The following is a 13434-nucleotide window of genomic DNA, read 5'->3' on the forward strand; positions in this document are numbered from 1 at the left end:
TTCCTCTGCCTGCTCACCAGGACTTCCCTTCTGCCTAGCTTCACTCACTAGGACTTCTCTTCTGCCTGGCTTCACTCACCAGGTTTTTCACCTAGCTTCACTCACTAGGATTTTCCTCTGCCTAGCTTCACTCACCATGACTTCCCAGTCAAGTATCTGGTCAACCTTGACCTACTTGACTCTTCTTCAACCAACCTGATCAGACCCTGATCAGAGGGGAATTGCACCAAACAATCTCCCCAAATGAACAACTGCACCTGCACTTGTCCATATCATCAAAGTCTTGTATTGTCAAACATCGAAACTCAAACCAAGACTCAAGCTTGGTCAACCAGGTCAACCTTGACCTGAGGGATATTGCACCAACAGATCTAATTGGTTTTGGCCCACTTCCAAGTCCTTTAATGTATCTCGAATGAGTACCGAGGACCTGATACAAGTTCCATGTTTTAAAATAGCACATAACTATTTAATAATTAGTAACTGTGAAAATCCTAGAAGAGAGTAACAAGTAGCAATAATTAATAATTATAGAAGAAATTACATAGTAACAAAATTTGCAAGTATCAATCAAATTGTGTCAAACATGACAAGCAAATATAAGAATGAGTATCATGAACCTGATCACAAACTGTATTTACAATTTGGACTACATCGATACCCACTTCTGAATTTTGTGTTTGAATATACTCATCACGTAGTCTCACCATATCATCCTAGAAAAAATAAATATATAAAAAATAGCATAAAATAATAATACACAGTTTAAAATAAATTCACTAAATAAGGTCATAACATATATAAGCAGTTTTGGTCGTGCCATCAATCCACCCTTTTGAGGAACTATAATGAGTTTCATTAAAGACAGTCATCCAATTTTTTCTTTATGATTGATCGATCTAAAAAAATAATGTGTTAATATGTTAGCAACAAACAATATACGAAACTATAAAATTAGCACTTACATCGTCGTAACTATACTAAATGAATGATTTGGAACCTCCGCGATGGTTATATGGGAGCTTCCCTCGATTTTCATCATTTATTGTAAATATTTTCTATAACACAAAATTTCATATAAATAAAATAATAGTTAAAGAACAAATAATTAAATTTTTATATAAAAAAGACATTTATTATAGAATGAGTTACCTAAAATACCTCAAATTCAAACAAAGCGCACAAGTAGTTCCAATCATCTTGAGTCTCACAAAACTCGATCGGAATATGTTGACGGCGCTCAACAGGAGGAAGGTGCGATAACTTCTTATAATGGTTATGCATTTTGATTTTATTATCTTTATACCATGCACTCATTAATTGATCAGTCTCCTTTATAATTGACGATGTACCCTCCTGAAAACTGATATCAAAAGCAGCTTGAAAAAAAAATTATTTTGCATATGATTAATAATAAAGGAGTGATTATAAATATGTTGAATTGCTTATACTTACTGATAATCGATCATATATCATCCTTTTATTATCAGCGGGGGTGTGCTTCCAACTCTTAACTATAAAGGAGCAAACTTCATTATCGAGAGACCTAACTTGGTCATAAATGAAGTTGCGTTTGGGCTAATTGGATGTCCATCGCTCTGACAAAAAGTAATAGGTAATCTACCTTGGGCAGAGATTTGGCATCGCAACCGATTAGAATGTGTGCCACGTGTCTCCCTACGTAGCGATCGGCCTGCAAATGCAAAAGTGTTAACAGTTAAAAAATGAAATACCTAAATAAAAATTTTATAATTTAAATATAAAACCACTAACCACTAGAAGAACTATCATCAGTAGGTGTCTGCATAACTGGTAGATGCTCAATCCTCTTGGACGGCATGACTGTCACATAATCATCATGTATATATCAACAAATATACATCAACATATATAGGCATCTACAAGTAATAAAATTTTATCTTCTATAAATAGTTAAAAAATAAAGAAAAATATAAATACCATGTAAATAAAAATTAATTACTATCATCATCTAAAAGAGATATTTGACTGGGTCACTATCAATTTCAATATTTTCATCTTCATTATTAAGAAAACTTTGAGCATCACTAGTCAGCTCAACTTGTACATTTGACATATTTATATGTTGATGCTAAACATCTAATCTACCAAGTTGGGATATCTCTAAGTCATCACCAACTACTGAAGTTGCTTCATTAGAAGAAATATCCTGGTTAGTCTCAATATTGAAATTATTTCCGGATTCAATTTCTTTAGATACTTCATCAACTTCAGTTACTTCATATATTTCTCGATGTTGAACCTTTTGTACTACCTTCCAATGACCTCCACACTTATATCATTTAAATAATAAGCTTGATTTTCTTGGTTGGCCAAAATGAATCGGTCATCAACGTACCATATTTTAGAAGTGTCAATACATAAGAGACCAAACTCTTCAATCATTATTTTTTTTTTCAGATTACATTGGAACCATTCATACAAGAATAATTGTACTTTATACTTGAAAGAGTAAAATAGTTGAACAACATCTTTCAACACTCCACAAAAAAAAATCTAAATTGTCACCATCATCAGTGTTGGGGACCGTTGGTGGTTGGCTGTCGAAGGGGTTGAATAGCCCTACACAAAAATAAAAGAGATACCCTTCTCGGACTTTTAAAATAACACTTGCATAAATAATTAAAGACTAGACTTAAAAGAAAAGAGACACTAGAGTTTACTTGGTTACAACCAGGGAGGTTGTTAATCCAAGGAAGATGATCGCACTAAATTCTCCTTCAGGCGGAAATGCCTCTTTTACAGCAGTGTAAGCACAGAAAGAAGGAAGCTAAACAAAACAGGAAAGCGCACAAGTGTTGTTACAATTGCTTGTTGTGTTGAAAAGCTTCTAGACCAAGACTGTATTTATAGCTTTGGTCGGGGCACCTGGAGGCTTCCAAACGTGTGGAAGGGGATAAAACTTTATCCCCTTCACAACAGATTACGGTCAAATCGTGATTTGGTCAAAGTCGAGTTCAGGGCGTCTAGAATCGCTCTGGGCGCCCGGACCACTAAAGTCAACATTGTTGACTTTTTACGGTCCGGGCTCTCTACTCCGGTTCTGTTCGCCTCGGTCCGGATCTTCAGCTCCGGCTCTGCTCACTTGGGTGATTTCGGCCAACTGAAATAAGGCTCACCCGAACCCAATTTCAGCCTTCTCAAGCAAGCTTCCGCTCCAGCTTTTCGCCCCTCGGAATCATCGCGTTCTTTCTTCTTGTCCGCCAGCGTACTCATCTGCAGTTCTTCATCCCTCGGACGCACCGAGCCCGTCGGCTCTCTCCCGTGCCAACCTTCTCGCTAGCTGCGTCTCTTGCTCCTCGAGCAATCTTCCGCTCTGACTTCTCGTCCCTCGGAAACACCGCACGCTCCCTTCTCGTCCACCGGTGTACTCTTCCCCAGCACCTCGTCCCTCAGACGCACCAAGTCCGTCGCCTCTATCTCCTATGTCGTCCTTCTCGCTAACTGCATCTTCCGCTCGACTTCCTGTGCTCCTAAGTTCCTGCATACTTAGACATAGGGTCAAAACACCATAGGATCTAACTTAACTTGTTTGATCACATCAAAACAATCTAGGATTCTAACAATCTCTCCCTTTTTGATGTGAGCAATCTAAGTTAAGCTAGGGTAAACCAACATAAATCAAGAGTAATAAATTTTGCATGAAAGTGCAAAAAATTTGATCTACCTCCCCCTAGACTTAATATTTTCCTTTTCCCCTTTGATCACATAAAAAATGGGATTCCAAAAAAAATCTAAGGGTAATAATTTTGAAAACTTTGAAAATTATTTTGATATAAAAAAATTGCAATCATTTTTGAAAAAATTCTAAGTAAAATTTAAGTAGAAAAAAATTCTAAGTTAGACAACTTTGAAAAAATTTGAGAAATTTCCAAAAAATTGTTGGAATAATTTATTTAAAGTAAGAATATTTTTGTGAAAATTTTCTAATTAAAAGAAATTTGTAAGCAAAAATATTTTTGAGAATTTTTTTAAAAAATTGAATAACCCTTTAAAGCATTATCTAATTTCAATTTAATGCTTTATCAATTAGTCAATTAAACACTTTATTTCAATATTTTGACTTACAGGTTGTAGCGAGGCACTATGCCTTCTTGGTTATTGGATCATCAACCACTTCTAGACAAACCCTCATAAGGAAATTAAATGTTTAATTTTCTCACTGAAAGCGCTAAGTCTAAATTAAGGTTCAAGTAAGACAAGACTTAGGAACCCAATATAGGTTCAAGCCAACTGGATTAATTAGAAATTTCTTAGGGACATATTTCTTTGTAATATTTCTAATTTGTCTCTTATGATATCTAAGCTACCAATTTAATCCATAAAATTTTCTAATATATTGATTATTTAAACATGCATGATTTTTCAAAATATCTACTTGTATTTTCAAATTAGCATTTTCTAATTTTAATTTATCATTTTCTATTTCTAATCTTTTAAGATCTTCCGACAAACAAGATTTATCTAAAGTTAATTTTATCTTTTTATTTTATTTTTCTAGCATGCAACAGTCTTTAATTAATAACTTTACAAATTTGAACATTTGGTCAGGTGGAAGAGATTGTACCTGACTTACCTTGTCGCCTTCTGATACTCCCCCTATTGAGCTACTTTCTTTTGAAGACTCTCCCCCTTCATCGATGCTCATCTGGGATGAGCTTTCTATGTCCTCGGGAAGGAATTTGGCTATCAGGGCTATCCCGACAATTTCTTCAGTCTCGGATTCTTCTGACGACGACTCGGTGTCCATTGAGGAGTCGGATTTGGCTTCAATCAGTTCTTCGTGGAGCTTCAAGAACTTTTTCCATAGTTCTTTTACACTTTGGTAGTTGCCAATTCTGTTGAGATCTTTCACCGGTAGTACACTTATGAGATGATATTCAGCCTTACCGTTTGATATGAAATTGTCGCGCTACTTTTGGTTCAGAGGCGTTTTTCAATTTATTCTCCGTTTGCATTCTTTGGTGTTTCATAACCATATTTTATTATTAGTAAAATACTAAAATCTATTTTAAGAAATACCTTCATCCGTCGCTTCCAAAATGTGAACTCCCCCTCGAACATTGGTGAATAGATGTTAGCTCCGACCATCTCGTTGCTTTAGTCGACCGTTAGTCCTTCTAAGACGTCCTGACTCTGATACCATTTGTTGGGGACCGTTGGTGGCCGGCTGTCGGAGGGGTTGAATAGCCCTACACAAAAATAAAAGAGATACCCTTCTCGAACTTTTAAAATAACACTTGCATAAATAATTAAAGACTGGACTTAAAAGAAAAGAGACACCGGAGTTTACTTGGTTACAACCGGGGAGATTGTTAATACAATGAAGATGATCGCACTAAATTCTCCTTCAGGCGAAGAAATCTCTTTTATAGCAGTGTAAGCACAGAAAGAAGGAAGCTAAATAAAACAGGAAAGCGCACAAGTGTTGCTACAATTGCTTGTTGTGTTAAAAAACTTCTGGACCAAGGCTATAGTTATAGCCTTGGTCGGGGCGTCTGGAGGCTTCCAGACGCTTGAAAGGGGATAAAACTTTATCTCCTTCGCAACGGATCACGGTCAAATTGTGATATGGTCAAAGTCGGGTTCCGGGCGTCGAAATCGCTCCAGGCGCCCGGACCACTAAAGTCAACATTGTTGACTTTTTGTGGTCCGAGCTCTTTGCTCCGGTTCTGTTCGCCTCGGTCCGGGTCTTCTGCTCTGACTCTTCTCCCTTGGGTGATTTCGGTCAACCAAAATAAGACTCACCCGATTTCAATTTCGGCCTTCTCGAACAGGCTTCCGCTCCGATTTCTCGTCCCTCGGAATCATCGCGTGCTTTCTTATCGTCCACCAGCGTACTCATCCTCAGCTCTTCGTCCCTCGGATGCACCGAGCCCGTCAGCTCTCTCCCGTGCCGACCTTCTCGCTGGCTGCGTCTCTTGCTCCTTGAGCAATCTTCCGCTCCGGCTTCTCGTCCCTCGGAAACACCTCATGCTCCCTTCTCGTCCGCCGATGTACTCTTCCGCAACACCTCGTCCCTCATACCAATGTGGTTTCTTATATAAAGTCAAAGATAATTTCAGATTATGTTGGTTGCCAAACACTCTTGCTTGTTGTCAGAAAACACTTAAATTACATGTTATTGGTTGAACATCTTTGTTTCATTCTGACCTACTAAATCTTGTCTTAATATGACTCATATATAAAGAACTAAAAGTCAATGCTTCATTTATAATATGCCCCTCTGCAATAGATCCTTCAGGTCTTGTTTTATTACGAATATATTTTTTTAGTCTGCCCAAATATCGTTCAAAGGGATACATCCATCATGACAAAACATGTCCAGCTAACATGGCTTCACGGGGTAAATGAACTATCAAATGAATCATAATATCAAAAAATACTGGAGGAAATATTCGCTCCATCTTACACAATATGAATACTATTTCCTCCTCCATTTTATATAAGTCCACTGTGTAAAGATCTTGCAGTTATCTTTTTTTTAAAAAAAAATCACTTAACTCAATTAGTGTGCCACATATATCTTTTGGAAAAAATTTCGTACAACAGCTGGAAGTATTCTTTGCACTAAGACATGACAATCATTTGATTTTAGTCCATGTGACTTTCCATCATTTACATTCATATTTCTAGATATATTAGCAACATATCCATCAAGAAACTTCACAGATTTTAGAAATTGACAAAATGCATGTCTTTCTTCCAATGTCAACGTGTAACTTGCATATGATTTATAAAATTTGTCTCCAACTTTCTTTAAATGCAATTCACTTCTAATCCCCATATCTTGCAAGTCTAACCTTGCTTTAAACGTATCCTTTGACTTTCCATCTATATTAAATAATGTGCTAACCAAAGCATCACAAATATTTTTTTCAATGTGCATCACATCTAAATTATGTCTCAACTTTAAATCTGGTCAATACTTTAACTCAAAAAATATATACTTCTTTACTCAATTTGTATCATCCAAAGATCGTTGCCGCTTTTTACTTAATGTAGAATATTTACTGAATGCCACTTGGGGTAACGTATCTAACTGTGCTAAAATCTCATAACCACTAAATCTTCGTGGTGGTCCTTCTTGTTCAACCTTTCCATTGGAATTCTTATTTCTATGCCATGGGTGTTGCACATTCAAGAATCGACGATGGCATGTGTAGTATATTTTACTCTGTAATCTTTGAGATTTAGTTTCATCAAGGCATACTGGATATGCTTTATAACCCTTTGTGCTCCATCCAGATACCGTTCCATATGCTGGAAAGCCATGAATGGTCCACATCACAATAGCATGTAATTGAAATACTTGTTCAATTGATGCATCATATGCTTCCATCCCATCATCCTGTAGCTCCTTCAGTTCATTGATCAAAGGTCATAAATACACATCTATATCTTTCCCAGGAATTAAAAGAGACATTATCAAGTATGATGACTTCATCATTTTCCATGGTGGTAAATTATAATTCACAAGTATAACAGACCACATACTATAAGCAGTTGACATGTTTCCAAACAGATTAAAACCATCAGTAGCACACCCCAAGTGAATATTTTGTAGATCACTAGCAAATATTTCATGTGAAGTGTTAAATTCTTTCCATAATTCACTATATGCTGGGTGTTTTAATATACCATCTATTTCAACCCTCTTTTCTTTATACCATCTCATATCTTTTGCTATATGTTTGGCAATAAACAACCGCTTAAGTCTGGGCTTCAAAGGAAAATATCGAAGAATTTTCTGAGCATTCATTTTCTTATTCATCCCATCATACTTGTATCTAGGTTCTTTGCACACTGGACATATATCTTTATTCTTGTGCGGATCTCAAAATAATATACAATCATTCTTATATACATGTAATATGCCAATTCTAACTCTTTAACATTTTCTTTGCTTCATAATGAGAGTTTGGAATCACATTCGATTTAAAAAAATACCTTTTGCAATAACTGAAGTAACATATCAAAAGACTTATTGCTCTAGCCATTTAACGCCTTCATATGCATTAACTTGACTAAAAAAATTAAATACAGAAAAATTAGTATAAGTGTGATACAATTCTTTTTTTACTTCTTCAAACATTGAGCTATAACTTCCTCTAATATCATCTGTATTCATGTTTTCATTAATATCATCTAATTGAGGCCCTCTAGTTTTGATATTTTCTATATTTCTTAAATCAATAAAAATGTCTTGAAAATCATCTCCTTCAAAATCACAATCAAGTTCATCTTCATTGATAATATTTATATTAACAGATGATGTAGAAGCTTCACCATGAAAGTTCCAGACTTTGTATAATTTGTCAAATCCTCACTTATAAAGATGTCCTCGAACATAATCCAACTCATATTTAAATAAATTGTCACGCCTTCGACAGGGATAACGAATATTGGATAAATTTAGATTTATCATATAATTCTCTGTCACATTTAAAAACTGATTTAACACATTTATATATTCAAGGCTAATCCAATTCTCAAGCATTATCTAACTTTTATCCATATTTAAAAAACCTAGTTAAATATATAAAAAAAATTCATATTATTTAATAAATAACTCTTATCAATAAGTTTGATGATAAGATTTAATGAAATTAATAAGCAACTTACATTAAATAACTTAAATTAATTAATCATATCAAAATAACTAAAAAATTATCAACTATGTAGCTTCCAACAAGAGAAGTTCAGAATAATTTGGTTAAACATGATCATCGAGGCAAAATAAGTACATATCTTAACATGATCTGTCAATTGACCCTATCTTAACATTGCATGTGAATTTACAATGCATCACAGTACTAGTGAGTTCTATTGACCTTAATCTTGCGCATGCAGTTACCAAATGGATGTCCTTGCCCTCCCTTATTGAATAGATTGTCCTAAAGCAACTCAAAACATGCCATTTAATCCTTAAACAACAACTGGAGCGTAGATGAAATATATGGCTAAAATATAAACCACAAGAAGTATAAAAATTCAAACAGTAGAAGAAAGTTAGGGCATGTGAAGGGATGGGCATGTAAAGGATTTAGTGAGCATAGAAGTGAAATGCGTATTCATTATTCAAAATTTAAAAGCAAGATAATTTCTGTAAAATTATAGCAAGACAAGTACACTGCTAACAAGATCATATAAGTGCAATCATGTGGAAAGAAAAAAAAATATAGATAGCAATACCTTTCTCATATTAGGAAAGAAGCGGAGGAAAACCTGAGTTGGGTCAGAACAAGAGTCATTGGAGTCAGAGTAGGAAAGAAGGAGGATTCGCCAGAACAAGGAAGATTTGCGGCAACGCCGAAGGAGAAGAAGAGATCGTGCACCCTAAACCCTAAAACTTGATCGCGGCAGCGTCAGAGGAGAAGAAGAGAGCGCGTACAGAGGAGAAGAAGATATCACGCACCCTAAACCCTAAAACCTGATTGCAGCAGCATCAAAAGAGAAGAAGAGAACGCACAGAGGAGAAGGTGGATCTAATCGCGGTGGCTTCAGGGAAAAGTAAGGCACGAGATTAGTGACGAAAATGGAAGTTCGTCGCTAATCCATTTTATTAGGGGTAAAACTGGAAAACTCGCCGCTAATATATTAGTGGCGAATATTCAAATTTCGCCGCTAATAATAAGGATTAGCGGTGAATTGTCTACTTTCGCTACTAATATATAAGGGTTAGCGGTGAAATTTCCAAATTCATCGCTAATCCTTTTTTATTTACGGGCCCACTCAAAAAAATAGTAACTGCGATTAACTTAAGAAAAATGATATGCAAAGGAAAAAAATCTCAAGGAAAAGCTCAGGAATAGACACATAAAGTGATGGAGCGCACAAAAGTGAAAATGGCAGGTCATGAATTTATGTGTTTATCTCTGAGCTTTTCCTTGAGGTTTTTTTCTCTCTGTTTATCATTACTCTTAACTTAATTCGCCACTAATACTAAACTTTTAGTGATGAATATGGTAAACTCGTTGCAAATATTTATGACCTTACGCAAAACTAAATTTTTAATATTATTATTTGCAATGAACCTGTATTTTGCCGCTAACAGTTTAATTTAACTACAAATGAGTATTTCATTGCTATTTTACTATTTTCTTGTAGTGTCTAACTTTAATCTATTTATTATCTATCAAAATCTAAATTTGATCATCGATGCCAACTACACCAAGAGATAGTCTATCTTCTCTTTAGTTCATCTATTAGATAACTTCAAAATACAACTTATACTCATTCAAAAATTGACCTTTAAAAATATTCATTTCATTTGAAATTCAAATCTTATTCTTTTTATTATTCTTTTGAGTATTTTATATCGCACCACGCCTTAATTTGGCAGCCCAAATATTTTTTTTAAACAAAATTGAAAAGGACAATTTTTTTTACCAAATCGTCAATGATGCCCTATGTTGATTTTTAATCAAAAGGACACCCCATCCTCTTGTAAAATGACATAAATACCTTCTTATACACTACTCGCTTTTGACATATGGATGCTTCTGACACATATGCATCTCCAATCTAAATCTTGATTCGGAGTTGTATTGTAGTAACTACGTCATTATAGTTGTTACACCATTATAACTATGATTTCATAATTGTTATAACAAATATGACAAGTTTAAGATTTAGGCGGGAGATGCTTATGCCACAAGCTGATGATTCATAAAATAAAAGGCTTTGAATGAAATAGATTCTTTCAAATTAGATTCCTGATGATTCCTAAAATAAGGAGCTGCCATTTTTTAAGCTATTGAATTTGAATGAAATAGATTCTGACAAATTGGATTCCTGGTCTTAAATTGAAATCAAAATCAAATTAATATAATTGATATACTCCTATAATTTATTAACAATAACAAAATTATTTATCAAATCACCCTCAACAAACAAACGTCTTAACTCGATTTTAGGAGACATGAGTTGTTGGCATCCATATTAAACGTTCAACAATCACACCCAACACCCACCTAAGCCACAACGTTCACATATCACATTTTCATTCTTATACATTCTTATAATAATGATAATTAGTATTCTTACAATAGGTACAAAGCAAGAAAATTAAACTAAAACAAAAAAAAAACTATCTTAGAGATTTGGATCAGATTTAGATGTGGCACCTCATTCCAATTTAATTATTTATATCATTGTTTAATTACATTATAGGAGAAAACAAGTGAGGAGCATATATCTCAACAACTAAAGTTATATTGATTTTCCTTTTTTAATTTTTAAATATTGATGCATAAATTGGATGTCGGCATGAATTTAGAGTTTTCTTGTCTAGACTTTAACAATACATTTATATTTTTAAAAAAATTACATTCTTTTTTTATTTACATGATATATCCCACTAAATAGTCATGCAACCACCAAAAACCATAAATTAAAAGGAAATGATGAGATTGCTTGCATATCCTACCTCCACGTGTCATAAATTATTAAGAATCAAGCCAAGATGCAAATCCGCTACTGATTTTGTTTGTCTTATTAGCAATTAATTATTATTCCAATGGAGAAATATGGATATTGATTGAGTGGAACCAAATTAAATCATTTGTACACAAAGTTCAATACAAGTGCACTAGCAATTTAGTACACTACAACTTGTATCATTAACGTCCGACCCAGGACATTCAAAAGACCAGCACAGCTCGTTCGTTTTTTTTTTAAAAAAAACGAGTTTCTGATATAATAAAACCCGACCATTTTCACTAAAACAAAAAAGGGAAAAAAAAAACGAGCCGACCATCATCACCTCCGTTGATAGGATGCGGCGGCCGAAAGTAACTATTTACCCACCTTCTGCCGACACGTGTCGGTAAGCCTGAACTATGAAGGTGGTGCGGTCGGTTGCCGTAAAAGCGCAATCAACGCCTCCGCCTGTAAAAATATTTGAAAAAATAAATATTTTAATTTTTTTCAGCCGTTAAAGGAAATAATTTATCCGTTCGAGTCCGAGCACCGAGTTAGTCGGAGGTGAGGTTACCTTCTCCTTCGTCTTCTCCGAGGAGGACTGAACCAGAGCAACGACTGGCGGAATGCCGCCCTCGCGGACTACCATTCTTCGGTACGCAGCGCCCTCCTTGCATATTTCGAGAAGCGATAGCATGGATACTTCCTTCTGCCGGCGTGTCCCGACCTCCACCATCTCCACCAGCACAGGTACGCCGCCCTCCGCCACCGCTGCCCTACGCCCCTCCTGCAACGACAACACCCGGTGGAGCACGTATGCCGCCTTGTCTACCATCCCCGACTCCGGATCGGACATCAGATCCAGAAGGGGGCGCACCGCTCCAGCCTCCACTGCCCGGGTCATGTTCTCCTTCGCAGCTAAGAGGGCGAAGAGGGCGGTGGCGGCGTCCTTCTTCCCGCGAGGTCCGCCTGTCTCGAGGAGGGAGACGAGGGCTGGGATGGCACCCGAGCAGCCGATAGCGGCGCGGAGGTCGTCACGTTGGGCGAGGCGGAGGAGGGCGCAAGCGGAGTTCTCACGGGCAGCGGGGGTGCCGAAGCGGAGAGCGAAGACGAGGTGGCGGATGGCGCCGGCACCGGCGATGGCGGATTTGTTCTCATCGCAGAGGGAGAGGTTTAAAATAGCGGTGACGCCTTGCTCCTGGATCTGAGGATCGGGGTGGGAGAGGAGGGCGACGAGGGGAGCGACGGCGCCGGCGCGGGCGATACGGACGCGGTTCTCGGGGCTGTGCTTGGCGAGGAAACGGAGCTCCGTTGCGGCGAGGCGCTTGGATTCGATGGAGGGCGAGTCAAGGTCGGCGATGAGCTTGCAAATGGCGTCGTCGGAGCATTCGGCGGCGGAGTGGACGAGTAAGCGATGGAGGGAGGAGGAGCAGCTTGTTTGACAGCGGACGAGTGGGGAATCGTCGGAACGGCGGCGATTGCAGTCGCTGTAACTCCGGGCGATGTGCGGAAGAAACTCCGGCGGGCTCTCCACCACCATCACTTCCATTGGATCTGTGGGCGGAGCTAATCGGGCGGTTGAACAATGGAGGTTTCTCAGAGGAAGAAGGGGCGGTGAAGAGAGATGAGACCATTAAATAGAGCGAAAGGAATTGGTGCTTGGAGTAGGGCCCGGTGTAGGGACGGGCACTGGGCGAAAACGATTAGGTATTTTGGTTGGTTGATTGGACACGTGTCCAATTTAATCAAGGTAAGAAGGAACCGGCAACAAGCTGCACGCCTGCACCCAACTTTAACCCTACGTTTGAATGGGCCGGGGGTGAAAAGAAAAGATAGGAAAATGTATTTAACTTCCTCTTAATTGGGAGGCAGGAAAGGTTATTATGGGTTATGATTCTATCCGAAAGTTAATGAAATAGATATTGAAGATATGACGTTTTCGTTGATCTCCTATGGACTTCGCTTCGACTT

The 13434-nt window shown here is 37.3% G+C and overlaps 1 protein-coding gene across 1 annotated transcript; it reads right to left on the minus strand.

The window, feature by feature from the left end:
- Nucleotides 1–11617: 11617 nt before the first annotated feature.
- LOC122002161 (U-box domain-containing protein 4-like) lies at nt 11618–13094 on the minus strand. The gene is made up of 2 exons (XM_042557250.1): nt 12038–13094; nt 11618–11931 (listed from the first exon to the last, which is right to left on the minus strand). The coding sequence occupies exons 1-2, from the start codon at nt 13010–13012 to the stop codon at nt 11881–11883; spliced, it is 1026 nt and encodes a 341-aa protein (XP_042413184.1). The 5' UTR covers nt 13013–13094; the 3' UTR covers nt 11618–11880.
- Nucleotides 13095–13434: the final 340 nt, after the last annotated feature.

Source organism: Zingiber officinale, chromosome 7A (genome assembly GCF_018446385.1).
Source record: "Zingiber officinale cultivar Zhangliang chromosome 7A, Zo_v1.1, whole genome shotgun sequence".
Classification (NCBI taxonomy): Eukaryota; Viridiplantae; Streptophyta; class Magnoliopsida; order Zingiberales; family Zingiberaceae; genus Zingiber; species Zingiber officinale.